Raw genomic sequence first — 27,076 nt, forward strand, 5'->3', positions numbered from 1 at the left:
TTTAAAGAATTCTTTTGTCTTTCCACTAATGGATGTCAAAAAATATGACAATGTGTTCAGCTAACTACTCTATTTCCACATTAAAGTGACAGTGCTCCTAGATGATTCCTCTTTGGTTAAATGCTGCTTTTCAAAGTCACTTAAAAGAATTCCATTATGTTTGTAAGGATGTTGTTATTCAAAAAATAAAATAATGTTTACAGGAAACTTCTAGAAAAAATTCTTACGCTGGTTATCACATATGCACCTCAAAAGGGTTTTTTTGGTTCTTTATTTTATTTTGTCTTCCTGGCATTAAAATATCTGTATCAGCAATTTACTATTTGCAGGCCAACTTTCACAGGATTGACAACAGAATGGAATCATGTGGGTTCTATACAAGGATGCTTTTAAATATTTTGAAATAACTTCAATTTAGGGAAGATGAATTTTTGTCTGAAAGTTAGTCTAAAAAGAGGAAAACACACTTTATGGCCTCCTTTTAGTCCAAAGGTGTCAGCATCTTAAACAATATTAGAGGTTTAAGCCTTTTGACAAGAAGTAATCAGAACATACTTAATTTTGGTATCAAACACTTTGAAAATGTCAGCATGTCAAAATGAACACATAAACTGCATAAAGATTATCAAAACTAGGTAATTATATTATTCTTAAAGCAGTAAAAAATATATTTAAAAATCCAGAGGTCTAACATTGTGTGAGATACTGTGTGGAAACATTAAGGAAGTGAAAATATTGCTTTAAAAATGTAGTGTGAAATAAGTAATTATTAATTACTCTGATACCAAAAAATGTTGGAGCAAATGCTGTTCTAATGAGTATTTAATATTCCAGCTGCATGTTTTAATGACAATGGATCATAGAGGTTTCAGAATGTGTGTTCAGTATTATTTGATTGAAATAAAGCACAAAGAAACACTGAACACATAAAAAACCCTCTTTAAATTCTAACCTGTGTAACAGTGTGTTCCCTAGCCCTGTTCATGTCTATTGTATTCAAATCCCCTAAATAAAAAATGTCACAACCTAAAATAACAAGCAGAGCGACCCATTAAAAGTAGCACACATATAAATCTTTCTGAAGGCAAAAAGCCTATCAGAGTTTCCAGCTTTAGCAAGCAAAAAATAAAATTTCAGTGCCTTCTATAGATTTTAACACCAGCAGAGTAGCACAGCTGTAAACTTCACTGCCACAATTTTCACCTGATTGTTCCCACCAGGAGTACCAGAAATGGAAGCTACAATACACAGGAGCAAGGCAATTTAGCACAATAGTAAAAATATTGCAACTACCCTACCATCTTCATCCCCATTCTTCGTGAAAACACTTTGTCCTTGCTATACAACTCCATTTTTTCCTTGTATAAAAGTAGTCAAGGTGATTTTTTGCATCTAATAAATAACCCAGTAACTGTGGCAGTTACCTAACTTGGCATTTTGGTCAGCAAAACACTCAGCAAGCCAAGAAAAAGCAAAAAAAACCCCCAACTTTAAGAATATAAAACAAAATCAACCTATTTTCTATTTTGTTTTTCTTTTATCACTCCTGCAATTATAAAAATTTGATACATACCTGTGCTGCTGCCCAAATACAGTCTATATGTTGAGTACTAAGTCTCCCTTCAGCTGCAAGAAAATTCAGAATCACTTGGCACTGTTTGATGATCTGCAAAGTGAGAACACAGTGAGGAAAGATTTACTAGAACAATAAGTTAATCTTCCATGTTTATACCAAAATAATAATAATTGAATACAAACCTCAATATGCAAATTTGGTCCAAAAATGTGCTCAACTACATTGTTGCTGATAAGCCAGTCTGCAAGTTCTTTTGCAATTGACCTGGAAATGAAAAAAAAGAGTGGAAATGTAAACTTATATGCCTATAGTATTTACTCTGTGCTCTTCTCTAGCACAGTATGTCCTGCAAGTTGATATCTGCAGTTGTAGTGAGTGCACAAAAACCTTCTGGACACAAACCATAGTCAATGTTCATTTTTCCAAGTGGGAAGCAAATGATTGCCATATTTTTTTCTTTTGCCGGAAGACTAATGCCAAATATCAACATTTCCCCTCTGGATCATCAGCAAACGTAACCAATAATTCTATCAATTTTACTGATTAACGCTCAACAGACCACGTGCAACCACTTCCAAAGACCTCACAGGTAAGCTGTTCACACTGCTACTTAATCCAAGTTCATGATGAAATTCCAGAAGTATTGAAATGTAGCTGAAGGTGGGAGTGACAGAAATTATTTTCTAAAGAAAGCTATGGCTGTATTTTTAGATTCTCTGACACAAATAGCAGCCCTTACAAACTATGTTTTCCACGGTCATACTTACATGCAGCACACAGACACTTCCAAATTCTCATTTTGCTTCATCCATAACAACAGGAACTTTACCCACTGCCATGCCATAAGCAAACATTCAAATTGACCAGGACAAGGAAACTGCCTTTTCCAAAACAACAGCTGAACTTCCAGCAAGGGCTGCCCTGTCTGGAAATTGGTGCATAAGCTCCTTTTTATTCCTTCTCTTCAAGCAAACGTTTGTTTACCCAGATTTGGCACCAGAAGCAATTGCAGGACATCAGAGTATTTAAAGCCCAGCCTTTGGTTTTAACAGCCCTGGAATAAAAGTGCTGTGTTTCACAGGGAGGAGGGGATGCAGGGAGAAGGTGTCTTAGAGAACTTGAGGAAGAGTTATTTTTACCACTTCTCTCCATGTCACATTTATGGTCACTATTAAAATCCAGGACTGTCAATCTTTATCATCCACTAGAAGAAAACAGGATTCTTTAGGTAAAAAAAGAGATTGCCTCTGTAGGTTTTCCAAGCAGGACTCACTATTCAGGGGCATGCTGCCAGGGCTTTAATTGTTTTGAGCTGCCTGATCCTCATGGCTGAGCTCAAGGAGCAAAGTTCCTATTACTCCACATCATTTCCATACTGTTCTCTTCTACTGTAATTCCAGAACATGGGGAATCAAATATTCTTAGATTGTTCAAAGATAATGTCCCATAACATTTAAGTAATAACTGGCTTGCAAGGTACAAAAGTTTGCCAACAGTTATCATTTATGGCTTATCAAAAAATTAGTTCTTATGCGGTAAAGTCAGTTTGACAGGGGATCTGCTCCAAAAGATAAACTACATCTGTTCCATGAATCCAAGATCTCCTTAACTTCCCACAGCCTCATTTTCATATCAAACCAAAACCCTATTATCCCCAACACCCAAAAGGTGCCCACCCCAACCCAAACTTTGGCACATGCACATTGCTGACTCAGCCAGGACTTGGACTTCTGTCTAACGAAGTCTGAAGAAAGACTTTTCCTTCCTTCTTGGATCTGAATTTTTCACCCTGTAGCTTTCAGAAGGAATCCCAGATAAATAAATACTGCAAGATTCACTAGGCAATATCAGAAAGGACATGTTCCTTACAGGGGTCTCTTTATCCAAATACTCCTGCTCATGGCACAATATCCATTAGGCTTTGTATCCCGTCAGATATTGCATTTTAACCACTCCAAAGGAAAGAACAAAAGCTCTCCTCTAGAGTGAGTTCCTTCACATTTTATTAAATTACCACGGCAGTTCTGTCTAATTCGCAGCATGTTTCTTCTGAAAAACCACAGATAATTGTTTTGAAGGAATGCCTTTTTTAATGGATGTATCCTCAGCAGTAACAAACTCTTTATCCTGCTGGTGAGCTCAACAGTGGTAAAATTATATCTCAGATTTCTGAAGGTAAATGTTCACTTGATATGGATTTGTTGAGGATGACCAAAAACAAGAGGATCCTTGTGGAAGGCAGAATAAAGCTCTTGTGTTTCCCAGAGAGAATTGTTTCTCCCAGAAACTTTGGCTGAGGGTGCACCAATCACTACCTTTTAAAATGATCAAGTTATTACTCCTACAAAGGTTTTTGTTCTCTGCTTTACTAAGAAATATATACTTACAATATCAGATTTAAGGATTTACCAAAAAAGCTAATTTTAGTGGAAATGAAGAATGTCTGATTTCTTTCCTGAACGCTTCCATTTCAGGAAAGGTTTTCTTGAAAAAATTTACTCTTTTGTATTAAAGAAGAAGGTGAGAGTGAAAATCATGCATTATGATCAAAGTATAGATGTGCTTTTCCCTCTCACATGAAAGTAGCAGCACAAGGAATGGTTTTATAAATTAGATATCCAAATCAGATAGATCTTAGGAGTAAGAAAATTCCCCTTGGGAGTAACACATATTAGCTATTTTTCATGGATTTAGTAATTGCATGGCAAGAGGAAAAGTAATTTAAAGAACTTGATACTCCTCTGTGGGTTTGTGTTGTGGCTGAAGGAGGGGAAGAGAATAAAAATGCAAAGGTAGCAGCTACTCTGATTTAATTGTCTCCAAATCCCTCTCACACTGCAAATGTACACAACACTTAATCCATTTCTCCCAAGAATTTTTAATGTAAATTCACTGATATTCATGTCTGTCAAAAATAACTGGTTTACTTCCAAGAAATGAAATTCAAGTACTTTTGACATGAGTTTCCCCAGGCATTCGATGAGACTGTAAGGAAGAAAGTGGGAGCTGTGCAGTTGGTGATATAACCTGATGTTTGGGAACTGTACTTACAAAGGGGGGGAACAGAGTCTGAATTTTGTTCATTCTTATCATACAGTTTATCCATTTTCGTCCTAGGTCAAAGGACATCTCTCTATGAAAGGACTGAGTTAAAGTCCTAGAAACATTTTAGTCTAAGGCTGTGGTGCAATACTTGGTGCCCACATGATGACCCAAATCCAGGAATAAATCCTACAGCAAAGTAACCCCCCTTAAAGAAAACCATATTTATTCAACCAGTCAATTCCCCACAAAGCTCCAAAAACACACCAGCTCAGAGCTGGATGAAATACAACAGCGTGTCCTCAACATCACTGAAAAACAGAATGTAAAAGCTCAGATGAAAAAATGCAGCTCTGTAACTGGCAGCTTGCAAGGGAGGAACACTAACACCTCTTGACAACATCACTGAAATAGGATCTACAACACAACAACAGATGTGAAACCCTGATCTCAACTATTTAGGATCAGAAATGCAAAGAGAATACAGAAGGCACCTTCCCAACACACATTCAAGCACATGTTTTTGCTTCTGAGCACAAATTTTCCTCTTTGATGCTCTGCAGGCTCCGACACCACCACTCTGGCATCATCTGGAATATTTGTTTAACTACTGTGTGGGCCACAAGAAAGACACATTAGTGAGCTGAGTGAAAAAACTCACTTTTTTTTTTCAGAGAAAAACTGAAAAGATCCCTGAAATGTGGTAGAAAAAGAGGAGGCGTTTAAATAATGCTGCCAGAAACTCAAGTTGTTGAGCTTAGACAAAAATTGAGAAAGCAAGAGTTAACATAAGGTAAGAAATTGCAGTGAAGGGAAAAAGCAACAAAAAACTTGCAGTTCAGTATCTCAATAAATAAGGAAAGAGGGAAAGAAAGGAGAAGAAAAAGTCCAGTTCTTTCTGTTCACAGGTGAAAGGAATTTTGGACACTAGAAACTGCTCTGTAGGAAGCTTTTAAAATGAGGGTAATCAAGGTTTTTAAATGAGTCAGGAATTTGTCTCAGTGTCAACCTGGAACCTGAAACCCTAATACTTGGCTGCCCGCCAAGTGAAGAGCAAAACAAAATCTCTCTTTACACATTATTTCCAGCAGCTAACAGCGTCCTCTCTGAAGAAAGAAACACTACTTTTTCTTCTTGTGGTCCAAATAACACTGAAAAAAAAGTATCTTTCGCTTCCTGAAAGGCATCATCATTTTTCACTAAGTGACATCAGTGAAACAGTTGCAGGAATCATTTATTCAAAGACTTGGACTCTTCTGTTCAGTCTTGTTATTTTTAGCTTCAATAGATTTCACACTCCTCAGTACCTCAGGCTGCAAAGAATTTGATTCTATCTTTAAAGCCAGGAATAGCTAAATGAGAAGTCCATCTCTGAGGGATAGGATGAAGTTGAGTGGCTGAGACATTGCCCACATCTGGACCACATGTGTCCTCAGTCACCACAAAGCCTCAGCCTTCGAGAAGACAGGGAAATGAAATCTCAAAAGACACACAAATACCTACACAGCTACAAAACAGATTCCTCTGTCTCAGCTTTCTGCTGGTTTCAAGTGCAATTTGTGAAATCCACTGTTTTCCTAGACAGAAGATGCTTTAGCTTGTCTTACCACGGAAAAACTGCAGCGCTGAGGATAAAGGTGGGAAGCTAGTGTTGCAAATATTTGCCAAAAAAATCCTGATATCAATTCTGAACAAGGAAGAGCTAGGACTAACTGAAAGCTGCTTTTTTTTTTTTTAAAGATACCTCCCCGCAAACCCACCTTATCAAGATACAGAAGGAGAAATCCCAAAGGTTGACAGTTCCAAACGCATCTGGAAAAGTCAAAACGTATAATGGGGATGACCAGACATAATGCAGAACATCTTCTTTTGGCAAATCTGCAGAGGCTACAAAGGTACAAAATAAAACTTAAGACTTCCTTTCTCCACTAAGGAAAGAACACAGGAATGAAAAGCTTTCTTTTTGCTGCTCATTCAGTCACTGCCAACTCCCTAAGTGCCTTTTCATCCAAAAATTTCTCATGAGCAGAGTCTGTAATAAGAGGGAAGCTTTGTACTGAACAAACTGGAGAAGTGAGACATTTTCCCCATCCTTCTGCTCCAGCCCTTTCTGATTATTTGGCTGGAAGACATCAGTGATTGCAAAAGATATCTGAAGATGTGCAGCAATACTTTTTGCAACCAACCTTTCAGGTAAAACACCAGAACAACTGGAATTCTGATTTTTTTAAATCCCATACTACAAAAGTGGAAAAGAAGGTTTTCTGTTCATGCTGCATTCCTTTCAAATGACAGCCTGTTTACAGATGCCCTTGCCAAGAAAGTAATATCCCAAAGGAGAATTTGACAATTTCCTTCAGCTTTAAAATAACTCTGATGCTCTTGCAGAGAAAGTCTGCTCTTCTGCAGGGAAATTTAACCACCCTTCTCTTTTTCCACCTTCTTAACTTTTCCTTTTTACATTTGACAGAGAAAATCAAACAGCTTTGTATAAGGGTTAACTGGCAGAATCACTTGTTAATGTTACTCCTGGTTAAAAACTACCTCTGCTTCAGATTTTCAGTGTAAGGGAAGGAGAAGAACTGGATAAATCTGAAGTTTGTCAGTCCCAGTGTAACAACACACCATGAACTGGCAGTGCAGGGTAGGAAACACCCCAGCCAACCTCACACTGCCAGTATGTTCCTCTCCTGGAGTATTTACTATTTATTTCTTATTCCCAAGGTATTTTCACATCTTCACAGAAGCAAAACTGCCCTAGATTCTGGTTCTTTATGCTTAAAATACCAACGTATTCCCACAAATTTCTCTTCAAATATCTAAGGTGCTTTTTACGTGAAATCTACAGCACTGTGGTCAGGACTGCAGCCAGATTTCAAAAAGTGTAAAAGCATTTGTAACAGAAGTATTCAGACAAAAGCAAGACACTGCTGCTGCGACAGACTTCCCATCAATGAGCACAAGGTAGTGGAGAGTGAGTGTCTGTGGCCTCTAGTATAAACAGAGTACATCACCCCCACCCAAAGAGAAATGTGAAAAGTATATTATGATGAGGAAAATCCTAGAATTTACACACTTCGCCTGTTCTTTCACGAGAACAGTTATCTCAAATACAAAAACACGTCTTTTTAGTTTAAATTATAGACAGTTTTAACATTAAGTTCAGAGTTATTACAGAAATGAATACATTTCCTGGCTGGAATACAATCCCACAGGTGAATAGTCTTGAAGATTTATGTGAGTACGTTTAAAATTTGTCAACAAACCTGAATTATACAAATAAGAACTTTGAAGAAAAAAAAAATAGCATTGCCTCACAAATTCAGCAGAAAACTAACAAAAAGTCTGGGAGCCAGTGATGGCAAGACAAGTCTTGGTTAAATAAATAATCCAGAGAAATGAAAAGGCGGCAAAAATGGTCTGAACTTGGTATGAATTTGATGGTTCTTATTTATAAATCACAATGGAGTTAATGGCCCATTATAAGTATTTATTATTTCAGTATTTACGTTTTTCTAAAGCTTACTTTGACTCTACATTTTAACACAGGAAAAAAAACCCCAGAAACATTAAGAAATATTTTAAAGTTACCATTTAAAACCATTTATTAACCCCCTGATTGGAATATTTCTAATAAATGTCTCAGATTATCACTACTCCCCCACTGTGTATAATCCATGGCAACAACAGAGAAGAACTGCAATCATACAAAACACTTGAAGGATTCAGAATAAGTTTCCTACTTACGTTTCTGTGTCTGAAACTAATGACTCATTATTACACACATCATTGAAGGTATGAAGTTGATTCTATAGTTAGAAAAAGGAAGAAAAAAAATTACAATTTTATCCAAATATTTGGTGAGGTAGTTTTCTTGTATTGCAAAATAGTATTAGTGGCATTAAACAAATTTTGTAGTACTTTATATGTTTTTAAGTAAGCCGTTTAGACAAAATTAGAGAATGAAACCCATGTATTTCTAAATGAAACAAAGCTTTCAAACATGTCTGAACTGATAAATTTAAGACATTACAGAGGAAAAAAAAATGCCTGTTGAAGGTTTTACATCTCTTTTTTTCTTAGCTCAGCATCACTTTCCAGACGTAGAGATGGCTCTGGATCCAATTCTTTACATGTACATAATTATCTCTCAAAATACTTAAAATTACATAATAGAACTTATTTGGCATCTTGATATCCAAAAAAACCCTTGAAGGTACAGTAATGCGAATTTTTGAAATTAAACTAGTTTCATAACTCAGTCAAAATATTTACTCCTTTCTTGAAACAAGTCCAGCACATGCATAGTAAATTCACCTGAATTATAGAAATCTTCTCAAGTCCTTGCACACAGATTTATTTGTGCTTAATTGCAACAATTTTCATGGGGAAAATGGTTTTGAAGAAATAAAATTGAAAATATGCATGAGAGCCTGACTACACAATTATTACTAGAGAATTTCAAATAAACCATATTTAGGATTGGAAATGAGAGCTGGGTCAGATAAAGCAGTAGAAATTCACTGACTTTTCTGAAGAGTCATCTCCAAATGAAAATGTTTTGAAAGGATTCAAAGAGCGACAGAGTCTTGAACTCCCCCTATCACCAATTTTAAATCCAGGGTCACACATTGACCAACATTTCCCTTACCAAATCCTTCTCCAAAGGAATTCTGACAAAGATGTTCTTTTTCATAGTAGGATTTGCAACCAATTTTTACAATACCTTCAACTGAAATCTCAGAATTCTCAGACAGCAGTGCTACACAAAGCACATGTGGGACAATGTTGCACCACCTTCCCTCTTCCTCCCTCACCTCCCAACAGGTTTTTCCCTTCACATTTTGTTTCATTGAAATGCCAGAGGGAATAAAATCCTTTTACAAGTTTTTACCATCTGTGAAACACGGTAAGAAACTAAAGCCACCTGTGCCCAGACACTCAAGTGATGCCACACAAGTGTGTCAGTCATGAAGGACACAAAGGCAGAAAGGCTTCAGCAAAGAAAGCTGAGCACAAAAAGCATCTCCCTGGTCTCATCTCCAGACTCAGGCAGCAGAGGACAGGAAAGAACAGGAAAACAAAGTCCTGTTTGTGACCAGGAGAGAGACAAGGAGGTATTTTGGAGCTGAATCACCTCAACAGGTGACTGACGGATGAAGTAGAAGAGAAACAAGGTAACAACAAAAATAAAACTTCATATCATTTGAGTGAGAAAGAAGACAAAATTCTCTCAGTGTTCCAGAGCAGTTTTAAAGACTATTCACAGAAAAAAGAGACAGACTCAGCAACTAATTAGCATATAATAGCATACAATTAGCATACAATATTCCATTTTTCCAAACTGAAAACTATTGGATATAGCCTAAAAATATTGTACATTTTTTCTTCTGGTAATATATGGCTGTTATTTAAAAACCTCTCACTTTTACAGCAATATGTATCAATCACAACAGGTAAAATCACGTAACTACTTAAACTAACACAACTTCACACTCCCTTAAATACACTACATGCCTGAAAAAATAAAACAGCTGGTGCATTCTCATTTTCAGACTTTGTTTTGGCAAGGATACACAAAAAGACATACATTGGTATCTGAACAAGAAGAATTGTATAAAACCAAAGGAAAGTATAGGAACTGAAATCTAATGTAGTTGGAACTATGCAAAAGTGGAAATATATTTTAAGATCAAGTATACTGCATGGATGTAGTTCACAGCCTTTTTCACAACCTAGCAAGTGACTTATGTAAATAAAATATTTACTTTGGTTAAAAGTCAGCAATAATCTGACTAAAAGGACTTACAGGTCTCTTTAAATTACCATTTATTAAATTGTAAGTACTTCTTTCTGTAACTACAGTGAGAGGCAAAAATCAAGTTTAAGTAAACTTGTACTCACTGAGAGTCCCTCAGTGATACCAAGTCACCAGTTAGAGCAGAGAAGGCCATTTGTGTTTAGAAAACACAAAACTGAAACACAAAACCAAAAAGGCTGAGCTGAATAAAAAGCTTCCCTTTTGCCCTCCTGTAGGAGTTTCTCTGTGGTTGTAACACACAAGAAGGAAGTAATGACAGAATGTCCAATGTATCTTGCCTGGTGCAATGTGAAGCATTTTCATGGGAAACAGAAAGATGGGGATTTTTTGGGTTTTAATTGTTTTCTATTTGATGCTGTATATATTTGCCTCTCCAATTCAGTCTTCTGCTAATTAATGCAGAAATGCTCTCTCTTGAGAAACAGACTGTACCAACAAACAGAAAATGAGGTTTGTGCAATACAAAGCAGCAGCTAATTGCAGCAGAGTCAAGATGCTGCAAAGGTAAAAATGCAAACAGATTGAAAGCCTTTCTAAACAACAAATATTGCTGCGTCAAGGGACTTCATTTCAACACAGCTGTCACAAAACACGGATCTAAGTGTGTTGTTTAGCATGTGAATTGTTCAGGTAATGTGATCCAGTTCCATATGGTGCACAACACAGCCACCACTTGGATTCAGCTCTCAGCAAACCCTACACTCACCAACAGGACTATAATTTCCTAAGGCTGTATGTAAGAGGATCCTGCTGCTTTTACACATTAAAAAAAAGCCCCCCAAACAAGCCTGTAAATCATAAAACTCAACAAGAAACATTTTTTGCTGAAAATAATTGATATTTTCAAAAAGTTCTTACTGTTATTTGGCTCAGCCCAGCCAATCTCATTGTTAGCGTTGGAGACATGAAGTATTTGAATGCAAGATCAAGACTTTCTTTATCAAAACACAAGGCTGTATCCAATGGTTCTTTCACTGTGCTCCACATTAGATCTGCCATGTTCCGGGCTGCGCTCTGTCGCAACTCCTGGTCTGACAGTTTACATAAATACCTGGAAGAAATTATAAATGCAAGACAAAAAAAAAAAAAGGGTATGATTCAAACTAGAACACTCCTGGAGCACCATCTTGATTATAGCAAATTCGTATTTGCAATAGCTCTAAGAATACTCAACCTTAAAATACCACTTTCTAAAGGTGGCAACAACTAAAGAAGAACACCAAGGAAAACCAGAAATATGTATAGTATTTTAAAAAGTAAGTAAATTGCTGAAGAATTTCAAACAGGTTAAGTCCTTTTTCTTGCAGTCATCTTAGATGAAGGGTCATATAATCCTGCACAATGAGTTGCAATACAAAGATTCTCTACAAATGGAAGGCATAAGAAATAATTACTTAGAAAACCCAATTTACAGGACCTGGTGGAACCTCAATCTTACCTGAGCGACTACAAGACCAACACACAGAAAATCTGTACTCAAATGCTTGTAAAGTTCATGTACAAAACACCAACACAACTGAGAATCTCTTCTAACTGAATGTGTAACAGAGAAATGTTTCGAAAAGATCTTTCCTGAGCTTATTTTGATGCCATTAAAGATGGCACAATGAAAGGTACATGCACACAAAGTTAGCATAATTAATTTTTTTTGCTGTACTTCGGCGTTTTGAAGTTGCAGCTACATCCAAACTAGATTTAACTACACAGAAATGCGTTAAAAATCCATTTGTTTGACAGCCTAAGCCTGGATCTGTCCTTGGAGACCAGCCAAATAGATGCATGAATCTGTTAAAAAACACACGAGATATTAAACTACACTTAACTGGATTTATGCACCATTCCTTTGCATTTACATCATATAAACATCAGTAAATTTTTTTAAAAGCAAAACTACAGGCCCTGTTGCTTATTTAGATGATGGTCCTTTTTCACAGCTCTTGTGTAGAGGCCTTAAAATAAACACACTTAAATGATACTTAACACTGTCAAACAGAGAAAAGAGACTTTAGTGCAAATAATCCCAGAGACTGGAGATGTATGACAGGAATCACAGATCAGTAACAGGAGACAAAAGGAGGACCATTCCAGGCCAAGGCAATCAGATCCTTCACTGCTCTTAGCTGAGAAATTTTTCTTCTCATGTGGAGCACTGGAAATCAAATCCTGGCAAGAAAATGCTGCTTCTGTGCTATGATTTCTAAACAGAAGCAATGTAGGGATGGAAAGGGAACATTCATTTAAAAAGTTCAGCAGCAAAGCAGACCCAGTGACCTGTCCTTAACCTACAGACAGCTGAGAGCAGTTACACTCTGGGAAAAATGTCCTGGCCTGTGTTACCAAACATTATCATTTATGATTATGAGGTGATTTGTCATCAGCAAATAGTGATGACAGTGCCTGTGCTCCAGCCACCATCCATGTATGTCCTGCCTTAGTGACAAAGGAACATCCTCCACCTCTGTCCAGCTGGGCCAAAAGCAAGTTCAATACTGAGGATTTATTTTATGGGAGAGGCGGTGAATAACAAAATAGAGACCATAATTAAGCTCCCACACCCAGTCACAAAAAGCAGGTACAGAGATCTCCAATGTATTCAAGCACATAATGACTTTTCTCGTTTTACAGAGGACAGGTGAGTGTTTGTATGCACTGGACAGGGGGCATGGACACACCTATATATACAAAGTAAGGGTGCTTTAGTGGCTTCATGAGATTTCTGTAACAGGACTTGGACCTCAAATTTTCCTCACACTACAAAGTTTAGTGAAGTAACTACATCAATCTGTTTATAACACAAAACATCCCTTACTTTAATGCAAGATTATCAGTCCAACCTACTTGCAATTATACAATTCACACTACATCTACATTTTTAACCTGAATCAAACTTGTGCCATATTTTCTGTATTACAATATCGAGAGTGTGTTTTTTTTTTTTTAAATGCACTTTTATAATAAGTGAAACTACAGTGTAGGTGCATTTTCATGGCCTCAGAAGTACTTTAACAACATAATCTGTTTTGCCAAGGCCCTAAAGAAAGCTACAGAGAACAGAGCACTTGCTACCACCCAGCCCAGGTTTTTAACACAACTGGGTTGTTATAATCAGCAAAAAAGGAGGAGATGGCAAACTTCTCCTTAGAAGTGTAACTGCAGCCAACACTGGAAAATTTATTGGCACTACTACACTGGTCATAAATCAAACATGATATCTTTACTACAAAGATAAAACCATAGAAACTTGCAGAGTAGGCCATGGCTCCTTTTTTATTGTAGAAAGATGCAATGGTCTAAACCTGTCTGCATCAGTAGCATTTAATGTTTTTAGAGGTGTAACATTATTATTAACGAAAGAGAAATCTTTACCTAGCACTGGTAATCTCTCCCTACACTGACTACCTGCAAATTTGCTGCATTGCCTCATGTAAGAACAGTGATACTGGAGGAAGGCAAAAGGTCTATTTAACCCAAAATAGCCACTCTAAAAGCGGATTAAAGATTTATCCCATGTATAAAAAAATGGATGAACCTATCTACTATTGTGAATTCATTTATCTCTTTCTATTTATACTTTTGGCTTTCTCATTAACCTGTGCCAGTCAGTTTGACAATTATGCTTGAGTGAAAAGCAAACTCTTTTCGCTTCTTAAATCTGCAACCTGACAACTGTGCGGCACATTCTCCATTCCTTGTTTTTAAAAACCTGTGAATTACCGTTTCCTACTTATTATCTTCATATCATTCATACATGATATGAATTGTCCTGTCAAAAAAAAAAACCCTCCTAGAGTCTGTCTCTCCTCCTTTCGACGTAAATTTTTTATTGCCACCTTCTTTGTCACCCTTCCTACCACCGAGGCAGTTCTGTTATTATCTGCAGGATGGAAGGATCAGAACTGTATAGACAGTATAGAAATGTGAATGTGTGACTGACTCATATAATGGCTTAATAACAGCTTCCATTCTGTCCTTCATTATTTTTTTAATTCCTACAATTTTATCTTTTTCAGTCTGATGAGCATTAAGTCTTAAAGGAAGAGATGAATGATATGCCAGGACCTGTGTAATCTACTTAATCTGGAATTTTTGCCTAAATGAGACTTGCAGAAAGAAATATACCTTTTTTTATACATGTACAGGCAGGATAGTCCACATATGAATAGTGTCTGTCCTGCCAGCCTGGCATACTTAAAATAATCAATCAACTAATATATATTATCTACATTTAAACAATACATATACACGTATCAATTATTTTAAATGTCAGTTTTTAGCTTACTGAAACTATATCAGTTTGCTGTATTTGGGGATAGAGAGTTCAGTTTTCAACATGCAGTTCCATGCTAATGTAATGCTTACAATCATATCTTATGCTTCAGGGCTACTCAGCTGTGAAAACATCTTTTTTCCCTTAATCTGACTCCTTTGGACCACAGCTGCAAAAGGGCATCCAGCAGAATGAGTCAGTGTTCCTGAAGTGTCTGGTGACTATCTCCTGATTTATCTGTTCTTCTTACTTATACTTTAAATTTTCAGGTTTTCTGGAGAAGGTAAATATTTTTTGAGATTAAAACCTTCAAGGCTCATTACAAGAGGTTGCCATGACATGTAGTAGCAAGGAGTGGTCTTGGGTACTCCCACAGCCCCCAAATTCTTAAAATGAAAATTTTTAACAGACGAGTAATTTGAATTCTTTCATCTGCATTTTCTACGGGAAGTATCACAGATCAGCAATTGTTTGAAGCTTCCACTTCCTCTGCATGTAGCAGTGCTGTGTGTGCTCTGTGCCACAGACACAGGAGCCACTGCCACTTGGAATCTCCTCTCAATGTGCTCCAGCACAGAATGTTCTGTTTCTCCCTAACTGGGGCAGAGACAGGAATCCTTTGCAAAAAATGTCTCCAGATCCATCTTCAAACAGGAGACAGGGAGAAGGGGAGGGGAGGGGAGCAGAAAGGTGTAGAACCAAACATGCTCCTGGTCAGTGCTACTGCTGCACTTTCTAAAGGACAGAACTCTCCATGGCACTTGCAATCAACAGTCTCACCACTGAAAAAAACCTGTCCTCAAAACAACACTGATGAGAGATCCTGCACTCTTGAGACATCAAGATGTGGAACAATGCAGAGCATCTCATCTCTTCCTCTGTCTTGAAGCAGAAGACAGATGGAACCAAGGTCTTTATTTTCATAAAAAGATATCATCAACAACTCACCCTCATAAGTGCAATAAGTCAGGAGACTTATTTTCTTGAGCAACTTTTGTAAGTCTCTTCTAATGAGAATTTTGCATTTTGAAATGCAGAATTCTAAGGGATAAGGATCAGCAAAAGCTTCCTTCTAACGAGGTCAAAATCACTTTGCTTCCTTATTGAGAGATGTAAATTTAAATTCATGTGATTTTTTAATTTTTTATTTCTTTCCTAAACCACTTAAAACAAAGGCCCTTCAGAGGCAAGACGTGAATGCCTGTGCTCCACTGGCCAGGCAGAAAGAAACATTCATTCATCTTTTTCTAGTAGCAGCAATAATGACAGGATTGAGTCCATGATCTCTGCAAATTCCAGCAGTGGTCTCCTCTCTACAAATAAACACTTTGCTGTTCACTTCATCTGTTCCTTGAGGAAATAACCCTAATAATAAAGGGTAACCTCAGTTGATAAAAGAGGCTGCTAAGATGCCAGTCAGCTGATCTCGCTGCTCATGCTGGTCAGCCCTGCAAAATGCAACTCCTGCAAGGAATCTACATGAGCAGCAATTGCAGCTAAATCAGAGTCCCAGGAGCTCATTCTAGACTAAAACCCTCTCCAAACCCTCTCAAAGTTGCTGTGCTGCTGTGCCCAGGATTGTGTCTCCTTTTTTTTGTCTTTTTCCTGAAGTAAAAGCAGATGGAGACTCAGAGACCCAAGCTGCTAAGACAAAATCTGTAAGTTTGACAACCACGTGGGGTGAGCTGCATCCATCAAGAAAGTCATCTTTCCCTGAAGGCATCTGTGTTCACTTCTGTCCCACATAAAGGTACAGCACTAGAGGTTATTTTTGCTATATGGCCTCTGAGTTTCATGTCCCACTCTATAAACGAATCTTCACTAAAAAAGCTCTGGATTTCATAACGTTGAGAAACCCCAGATCTCATCAGGATTCAGCTGTGAAAAACAAAATCAGGGAGAACATCCCCTTCCTGCTTCAAACTGTGTTTTCCATAGACATACCTGTGTCAATGTTACCTTTCTGATTGATGTGAACCTATTGGAAATGCTATGAACAGACATCAAGGGCATTATTTATGGCAAGAAGCTGCTGACAAATCAGTTTTCAAACCAGATGCAAATGTTCTAATGGGTAAAAAGGAAGACATGAGGAGAATACCAGAAAAAAAATTCTATACATTCCAGTGACCCCAATTAAACCTACAGTTAGAAAACAGAAAATGTTTTAAGAATTATAGCATGGCAAGCAAGGATTAGCAGAAAAAACTATCAGATGAGATATTCTGTCTCACTCAAGCGGTTCCTCATATCAGTCTAACTCTAATTGTTGATCCCTTGATGCTCTTTTTCATTTTCATACATTGTAAGAAGATAGGGAAGGCTCATGACCAAATTCCCAGGTACACTAACAACCATTAATGGAATATGTACGGAGACAAGAACCTGAAGATCCTCTACCTGCCCTCTCTTGACTGCTTCATGATTAATAATTACCTTTATAAGATTTCAAAGATAGCACATCAGCATTAAAGGAGTGCACATGGCTGGACTGTAACTCAGGAGTGATGTGTTTTAATAAAAGATCAAGATTCTCTTCTCTCTGCTGATATCATTTGAGTAGAGACCATATTACAGCAAAATAGATCGACAGCCAAGCCAGTACTTAAATTTTTATAGGCAAAATAAAATCAGACCATTTTAAAATATGAAACAATTCCCAGACCCACTGTCCTGGGAACCTGTTTGTTGCCAATGTAATTATTTCTGTTGAGTGCTATTTTATACTGATATAGTTAAGACAAAATAATGTGTTAAAGGCACATTTTTTGCTATGACAAGTATAAGCACATTTCTAATATTACAGCTAGAGGAAATCCAGAGCCTTGGAGGAGCTGTGGGTCTAGGCAAAAGCAGTGGACTGCACAAGGAAAATTGAATGTTGGGCCACTGGAAGGGGAATTAGCTGTGACCACACCCCTCCACCTCCAGGCAGATACACACACACAGATAATTTCATCAGCAGCTCACCGAAATGTTCCTATTGTCTTGGGAAAGCCAATAAAACCAAACTGCTTGTATAATTAAATATCTTTACAACTACTTCAATTTGAAAGTGTTTTTCATGATAGACAGCTTGATATAAAGAAAATCTTTGGGACTGGATATATTTAGCTACATAAAAGTGCGAGTAGACTTTTGATCACACTTCAGTTCCTGCCAGCTGGAAATACAGAACATCAGAATGTTCAAACTCAGGATCTGAAATCTCAGTGACTGCAGATTGCTCTTCGACTTACATCATCTCACTGCAAACTTGATGTAAAGTTTTCTGAAGATATCACAGTAAGAGAGACTACAGCAAAATTGAACCTGACCCAACATGTCAGAATGGGGCTGGATGTCACACTCAGAATGTTCTTAACAAGATTGATCTGATTGATACTGAAATCAGATGTAAGGAGCTGCCCAAACTAACTCGAAACATTATCTTCACCCTCCTTGTTGAAATGATACAGTCAAAGCAACAACCTGTACAATTAAAAGTGTATCAGCTGCAATTAGAAATAGGTGCTGTCAAAAAAGACCCACATGAAAAAGTCTTAAAATTTACCTGATAACATAAGTCCTAAAGGGTATAATGTGCTGCATGACAGCAGGGATGTGTAGCCATATTCTGATCTGTAATGCAAAAACATAAATAGATAAAAATTTCATTAATGACATTTAAAGAGAACGGCAGAAAACTGAAACACTATTGGTACATTTACATGTGCAACCCCATTTAAAAAAAAAAAAAGACATTCTTGGTGGTTTTCATTCAACTTCTTAATTTTCTAATTTTCAAAACTGTTATCTGAGGAATGCTTCTGTGACTTAAGAAGAGGATTTGCATCTTTCCTCCTAGTCAACTGGAAAATATAAACTTTGTATAAATAGTACCATACTGCCCAGGTGTCTTATTTTTGTATTTTCTGTGGTTTCTTCACTAGGAAAAACTGCTACTTGTAGGGTTTTTTTTTCCTTTTTCTTTAGAAGCTTACATAGAAATTATTCCATTCTTTCAGTTCCTTGCAAACCACTCCTAAATCAAGTAACATTGTTTGACTTGTGTTGTTTTGCTTCTTAGGCTTACATACCCTATAAAATAAGATTATGTTTTACAAGCAGTGATTAAGCACAGTATTTTACTACCGTATTTACATTTCTCATATTTACTATTCTGCCTTTACCACCTTTGCAAAGCTGAATGCAGGAGGAAAATATATGCAGAAGAAAAAAAAGCCCTGAAACAGCTACTTAGCACCGCTGTGAGGAAAAGCAACAACCAAAGGACTTCCACAGGCAAAGTCAGAAGTCCCATCTGCATTTCAAAAAGGAACTGTGAGCCTGTTAAACCTGTTACTCCGTGCCAGGTAAGGGATGCAGCACAGATGAAACAGCAGCAGCTGCTGCTCCTGCCCACGTAAATTTAATCATGTGCACACAGAGCCCTTGTGAAAAGCCAACCCCCAGCACTCACGCAGGGCCCTCTGCATCCCCACCTCTGCTCTTAAAAGAATTTCAGCTTTGCAACTGATGCAAGAAATTCTGCCTAAGGACTGAATTCCATATGCAGAGAATGTACATTCTCCTTCTTGACAGGAGAGAAAAAAAGTATTAGGCTGCAGTCAAACTTACACCAGTTTCTTTTCAACATTGCCAGCATTTGCCAAATAACTCAGTTCTGACAAAAATACATGCAGATTTACTTTTTACAAGGCACCAAGCACTGCACAGTAACAATATAACCTACTTTGCAAGACAAACCAGCCAAATCTTCTCATTGCAAAAAAGACCACACTTGGAATAAGTTGCTGATCCAACTGGCAGCCTCAAGAAAGAAAGAATGCTAACATCCCAAAGATACAAAATGTAACTAGAGGATGCTCGTTCTAGAAACAGGAATTAAATAACATTTTGACAAGGAACTGCAAGGATGACAAAGATACTACTGTAATTATACAATGTGATTTTTAACACCATGTACTCTGTATCACATATGATATGAAACACCAAAAAATTATTTCTTTATTAAATAAAAGTATGAAATGTTTTTACTGTTTTGTTTTTATAGTTTTGTTTTTATAGCTTTCACTGTAATTTTCACTCTGTATTAATTCAAACTCCTAAACTGAAGTCATGCATCTGTAAACTTGCATTGCATACAACCTTCAGCCTCAGAATCTAATTAATGGATCATTTCACATGTCACAAATAAAAATGTGATTTTGAACATGGACTCAAGTATGTACACTAAATTGTTTAAATGACATAAAATAACACACATAAAATGACATCAACTAACATCTGTAAAATGACAAAAAATAACAAGAAATTACAACACTTTTTGCTTCCAGCTGCTTTTAAGACAAAGTATTCACTGCATCTGTTCTGTTCTTAAGTTTCAGAGAGGCTTTTTTTCTATTATGTGCTCTTTATTGGAGGTAATTAATTTCTAAAGGGCAGAGCATCTTTCAACAGTTTTTACTTCAGAGCTAACTTTTGAAGTTTCATACAGTAAAATGTATGTGAGGTTTAAACCCTCCACAGAACAAGTTTTAGGCTTTTGGTTTCGCTGCATATTTAGGGAGACCAGCAGATCAGGGAGCAAGACTGAGCAAGCACCCCAGAAAATGAAATGTGAGAAGAAAGGGAACTGAGTATGGAGCTAAACACCTGGAGAGAGCAGGAAATGAAATATTCACCTTCCTCTAACCCAGCACTCTCCACACCACTGTGCAGCCTTGGCTACTGGAACTGGAATATTACTGGGTTTTGGAAAATTACTTAGTTGACTCCAGTTTCCTATTTCCAACTTCACCCATTCTGCTTCCTGGCACTTAGCACTAAGTCTTAACTTTTTAAGGAGAAATTGATGGGCTCATTTACACAACAATCTCCCCAAAAATATTTTGGAACACTTAGGTAGTGGCTAAAGAACTCCTTCATCTTACAGACTTGAAAACAAATTCCAGCATGGACACTTCAAGGAGACTTTACAATAATGGCTACTTAACTGCCATTCTCAAGAGTTACTACAGCTGTTAAAATCTATTTAAGGGTTACTACACACTTTGGTCTGGCTTTATACACTGGGAACAAGTTAACAATTGACACTGCAGAGCTGTTCACTGAACTGTTATTGAAATAAATATTTATAAATCCCATTAATTCAAACGCACTGGGATAAACCCAAGTCAGATTAGCAGAGTTCTTGCTGAGATCACCAATATCTTGTTCACCAAAAAAACCCGTTTTGTGAATGCTTCTTTTTGCTTTAGTGGAGTTTGGTGCCTTGTTTCACAATCAGAAACATTTACTGAATTATTTATATTTACCTAAGTTATATGAATTACACAGAGAAATGATATAAAAACAAACAGGGCAAGAGAAACATTACATCAAAATCATAAGTTCATGCATCATTACAGAGGTGTAAAAATATAGGGTTGTTCTAATATTGGCAAGGTAAAATATATTTTGTCCAAAAATTTATCTGCCTCATCTGGCTGTAATAAATATATCGTATTTGAAAGGCAGGAGCAGTGCTAACAAGTACACTGAGTGACACCAAAATGCAGCAAGTGGATGAATAAAGCACATTACACATAAAACATTTTCTTACACTTTCTATAGTGAACTGACTCATAAAAAGAAAATCTAAATATAATTTTTTTAAATAGTTTTCCTCCAACTCACACAGATTTGCCAGCAAAGCCAAACAGAGTTCAACAGAAAGATGCTGGTTAAATGTGGTTGAATGGGAAAACTGCAATGCTGGAAGAGGCTGAAGAAACAGCACTTTTGGTTATGGTTTGGGTTGAATTTCATTTTATCTTCCAGGTTTAACCATAAAACTCATCTAAAATAGCTGCAAGAGAGAGCTAAAGCGTTACCTACTTCAACAAAAGAGAAATGTAAAGTTGCTAACTAACTGTCTGAAAGGAAAAACTTTGCTGAGATATATTTTGGCTTAGTGCACATCACTAAGAATAAATAAAATAAACAACTTATGTGGAGAAAAATAAAGACTTTTAAAGAGGACAAAGAAGAAAGGCAGTTGCACTGGTATGGGATATCCAAGATTTGCAGTCAGAATGCTTGTTTGAAAGCATGCTGCCGTGAGAGAGAGATGACACTCATTGGTCAAGCAGTACTGCCTCTTCCCACAAAAAATAAAAATCAAACATACAAAAACATGTGATTCCATAACCAGAATTCCCTTCTGAACCAGAATAAGCTACATGAGCACACATTTCCAGCAGATGGTTTGATGAGGACTGCACTGACAGCAGCTGGAGATCAAGAACTCATCAGATCACATAAAAAGGGCCAGGAGAGAACATATCTCACAAATTGACAACATATCTCACAGCTGAACATAGAGAGACTCTGCACTAGTCCTCCTGGGCCCTCTTGGGTTTTAAAGGATGGAGCAGATGATGGCTTTGCCCATTTGTTCTCTGACCTAAAAGTCAGGGATCATCACACCAAAGGATCAGGAGAGTGGGATACAGATCCCCAAAACCAGCTTCATTTCAGTCACTGGTTCCCTCTGTGCACCCATATTCCAGTATTTACCCAGAACATCCTCCTGGCTGGGCAACAACAGCAACAAGGAAGAAAGGAAGATGTGTGGAAGGAAGGATGTGATTTTGTTAAAAACCACAATCAGTGTCAAAAAGATGTCAAACTCACTTTGTACAAGGTGTAACAAACCACTGGTTTCCTTTGGGCCCATCCCCAAGACAGGTCACAACTTCTATCCACATTACCCTAAGTCTTCATATGTCCTTTTGCAGGGACTGGGTTTTATTTTTATCACCAATCTCCTTCAAATTGCCACTAAAATCAATTCGTAATTCTGCCAGTCAAAAAAAATCCCCGTGATTTCAAAATGCAGAAATGATGGAGGATATGCATTCTAAAGCTAAGTGGAAAAAAAGATGATTACCTCTATGTTGAAAATGTGTATAATGGTATAAAATCATGGGAAATTGAAGAGAAAAGAAATCCATAGGCTTTTCCTTTGTGCCTCAAAGAAGTTAAAATACCCTGAAGAAACTAAAACCACTTCCATGCCACAATTGCAAGGACAGAAATTGCCTCTGACAACATTCTTATCTTTTGGGACTGTTACAATCTTCCTATCTAGGTACAAACTTGGAAAACTACTTGTGTGCTTCCAGGAGATGCAGAGGGTTTGGATAATGAAATGCTCAGTGGAGCAGCAAACCTCACATTCCCCACAAAGATAATTTATAGCATTTTTATCCCTCCCTGGTCCCACAGAGTTCTTCCAGACTTCAGTCCTTTTACTTTTTGGGTTCAAGTGCAAGAGTTTAAAGGGAATACTTACATTAGACACCACTGTGATAAATGCATGTGCTATAAGAAACGGCAGCGTCTCAGGGGTTCCGTACTCAAAACAATCCTTCATGAGGGAAAGGCCATTTTTTCCACAAAACAGACAAACATAACGAAGCAAGTGCAAAGGTACTTCTACATCCTAGGAACAGTCAAAAAAAACAGGAGAAGAATCAAGGCTAGATCATTCAACCATAGAGGAAATTCAAAAGCTACATTAGTGTAATACAAATCCATACAGAGGAACGAACACAGTTATTTTAAATTTCTAGGAAATGTGCACCTATTTAAAAGTGGACAACTTACATTCATATCACAGAACGCCCCTAATATATTGCTTTCTTGAGCAGAAATATCCTGTTTAAAGAAAAAAAATTAAAATTAACTCAAGCAATAAGAACACATTTATAGAACACAAAAAAACCACTAGCTGCCATTTACCAGGTATCACAGTCAACAACAGAAAAAACCAAATTCCTAACTCAGTGGAAGACAGAAGACCAAGTTTTGCTCCACTTTTTACTGAAAAACACATTTTTCCATACTTTTTACTGCTGTTAAGAAATATATATAAATACACAAATATACTTAGGAAAACATCTCAGCAGTGGCTCTCAAAGGTTGGATAAACAGATTATTCTTCAATCCCACTCCTGTACAGATCACCAATTTTCTCAACAGGAATATGGCAAAGGGAATAGTCTGTCACACCAACCTGGGAAATACAGAACAGAACCAATCCAGGTACTTTGGAATGCAATTTCTAATAAAGATGAGACATATATGGAAACAGCTGAATTTAGATGAAATCCAAGACATCCTACAATCCTACATGTAATGATTTAAAGGGTTAAAATGCCAAAATATTCACTGCCATCAAAATACTAAAAATCTTTAATTTCAACTGCTATATACATAACGAAACACATCATGAGTTTTTTTATGTACAAAATAACGTCCAACAAAAAATAATGTCATACGCTTACAGAAGTGACCTAAGTGAAGAAGGGGAAGGAATTGTATCACCCTATCACTCTGTTAGCTACTTGCTGCAACAAGAAATCTCTTTTCTAGAAGTACTAAATTCAAAAGTGTTTGGGAAAACAGCTTTTCTTTTTAAGGTCCACAACATCCCCTTGTTGGGCAGTACAGAGTGGGAATTTTCTTTATTAGGGCTGTAACATATTGTGGATTTCACGGACATTGCTGGGGACAAAAGAGCACTGCAGGTATAAAATGTGGCTGTAAAACCCAAAATTGCCATGGCTATTTGCAGGTATAGCACATCATCTTCTCACCCCTCCATGCCAAACACCCAGTACTGATAGTCACAAATGAAATGAAAGTTTAACATAAAGTTAAGTTTTCAAATGAAATTTCCTGAATATATTTTAAATAGCTGTGTAGGAGTAAGCTTCTCAGAACTGTACCAGAGGATGCTGGAGGCAAGCAATTTTGGATGGATTAAGTGTGATACAAACATTTTGAATTATTCAATATGCTCATATTATAGCTAAGCATTATTTTTTTTCTTCTGCTGAACTCTAAGTCATGCCTGAACTCGTGATATTCTAACAGTTATTTTTAAAACAGCTTTGAAGGCAGTAGGTGGTATGTTTTTAAGCAGCAAGAAAAGGTGTTCAGTGCTCTGCTCACGAGAACTGCAGAAATGGTGTGAGAAATTTCATTAGTGTTCTTGAAAAAAACCAGAGATTTGTTGTCAAGTGAACCACAGTTCTTAGAATGCAGAAATCAAAAACTCACAGAGGGCTGTTGCACGAGTCCTGCAAAGCTTGGAAAAGGCTGCAGTTGAGAGACTGAGTCTGGAAATGTGACTTCTGTTCTTGCAGATGGGAAACAGAACTGTCTGAGTTCCTTAAGCTTAAGTTTTTAAGGAAATAAGAGAATTCTTCATGGGAATCTAATATGGCATTAAAACCCATCATTGCTTCAGGAGAACTTAGAGCAGCTTTCCAGCACCTTCACCTGCAGAGGGACTTTGACAAAGGCCGGCAGAGATAGTGTTGTCCCAAAGCCATATAGCAAAAAGAAAAGGGGGAATGGCTTCAAACTGCCAGAGGGCAAGGCTAGATTTGGTATTAGGAAGAAATTGTTCCCTGCGAGGGTAGCGAGGCCCTGGCACAAGTTTCCCACAGAAGCTGTGGCTGTCCCATCCCTGCAAGTGTCCAAGGCCAGGCTGGACAGAGCTTGGAGCAACCTGGGATAGTGGGAGGTGTCTCTGCCCACAGCAGGGGATTGGAATGAGATGAGCTTTAAGGTCCCTTCCAAACATTCCATGATAAAATGTACTGGCTGAGGTCTGACCTGGACACAATCTTGGTAGAAAGCACAGGTATCTTCCAAGAAAAGATTTACTTGAAAAGGAGAAGCAGAGAGCGCAGCACCCCAAACAGTCAGGGACTGCAGCTACAGACATCTCAACAACTCATTTTGTTTCCCCTTTCATTTCATCCTCTGTCAAGATCTGCTAAATGGTCGGGTAACTCCCTTCAGATTCATTGTTCATTCTGAGATAGTGCAAAGTTCAGGAGTGCACTTCACATTGTTGCTTCTTTCTCTACAGGATTTTAAGAGCCTCCTTTTATAGATTCTTTTTTCCCCTCCTCTGAAGTGTCCATTCCAGGTATTTGACTTGCTGCACAAAGTATCAAAAAGATAGGGCATACAGTCATAAACCACCCTGTATGCAAGACCTCTTAAAAATATCCCATAAAGAAAAAAAAAAAAATTTCAAGGTACAAACATTTCTCAAAAAAAACCCAACCAATCATATTTATTAAAATATTTTGAGTTAATTTTGTTTTGGATGAAAAATAGACACAAAGATCCCTCCGGGAACCAAAAACATGACAGATTTCAAGACAGGTGTGTACATGGCCCTTCTGGCTACCAATCAGGCTGCTGTGGTCTTCACTCTCACTTCAGAGATGTTGTATGGGACAAAACCATCCTTAGCCTATATAATTTAAGAAGAGATCTGTATGATCCTACAGGTAGACACCATTTTGGCTACCAACAAGTCTTGCTTTGCTTTCATCCAACTCCATGAACTCCTGAACAAGGGAAAAGCTCCTGCTTCCACATTAAAGATTTTCTTCGCCACCAGACAGTCCAGTGTAAAATGGCTTTGGCAAGCAGCTGAGAAGAGGATTAGACTTCAAGACTTGTCTGCTGCCATTAAGAACAAAGCCCTTCGAGGTGTCTACAGAGCAAAGGACAACAAAAAACACTGACTGCTAATCATTACCTGAAGGTAACAACACCATGGGAAAGCCTTACACTGGAAATTTTTAAATGGCAGCCTAATAGGGTGTTTTTAGGCAAAGTGAAACCTTAGTGGACATGGTAACTCCATGAGATTGTGAAAACTCACCTCAAGAATCTAGAACAAGGAATTTCTGGAATCAGTCAGAGTGGAGACTGGAGTCTGCTCTGCCTCAGCAAATTTTCCTTTTTCCAGGGCAAAAGAAATGCTTAGTGGGAGAGGGAGAGCTACACCAGCTTCTCTCCACAAATTTTTGGCAGATTTAGGCTGTTCAGGAATCTGTTTAACTTACAAGTATAGATAATGCACTTAAACCAGGGATGTTTTATTTTAGGCTCTCTTGAGGACTGAGACCAAGCCTGATGTAAAGCAAGAAGTGCTCTCGTTACTGGGACTAATAACTTGTCTCAATTCAACTAAGAGGTGGCTCTAGACTGAAATCCAACATTAAATTCTAAACCTCAGTAAGTCACTCATGGGAGAGGAAAGTAGTTTTGACATTAAAACATCTAACACTACTTTACAATAACAGAATCCTAGTGCTTCCCAAGTAGAGAAAATAGCAGTTTGTAGGAAAAATTATTGATGCTGAGACCTCCTAAAACCAAAATTAAAAAAATCTGCCCCCTCCCCAAAAAGATACACAACAAATATGGCAGGCTGGCACACCTCCATAATCCAGACCTGCAAACTCACAAAGTCCAGCAGAAAATGAAAAAACTTTTCCCTTACCTG

At 37.5% G+C, this 27,076-nt stretch overlaps 1 protein-coding gene across 11 annotated transcripts in view; it reads right to left on the reverse strand.

Moving 5' to 3' along the window:
* USP34 (ubiquitin specific peptidase 34) overlaps positions 1-27,076 on the reverse strand; it is a 111,140-nt gene that overhangs the window by 61,149 nt on the left and 22,915 nt on the right. For all 11 annotated transcript variants that reach the window (XM_085054258.1, XM_085054250.1, XM_085054257.1 and 8 more), the window contains exons 4-10: positions 23,362-23,412; positions 23,048-23,197; positions 18,260-18,327; positions 11,298-11,490; positions 8,366-8,427; positions 1,759-1,840; positions 1,574-1,666 (exon numbers count right to left, since the gene is read on the reverse strand). In XM_085054258.1, coding sequence (XP_084910384.1) covers positions 1,574-1,666; positions 1,759-1,840; positions 8,366-8,427; positions 11,298-11,490; positions 18,260-18,327; positions 23,048-23,197; positions 23,362-23,412 — 699 coding nt within the window. The remainder of the gene's footprint in view (positions 1-1,573; positions 1,667-1,758; positions 1,841-8,365; positions 8,428-11,297; positions 11,491-18,259; positions 18,328-23,047; positions 23,198-23,361; positions 23,413-27,076) is intronic.

Source organism: Lichenostomus cassidix, chromosome 3 (genome assembly GCF_008360975.1).
Source record: "Lichenostomus cassidix isolate B80296 chromosome 3, HeHo_3.0, whole genome shotgun sequence".
Lineage (NCBI taxonomy): Eukaryota > Metazoa > Chordata > Aves > Passeriformes > Meliphagidae > Lichenostomus > Lichenostomus cassidix.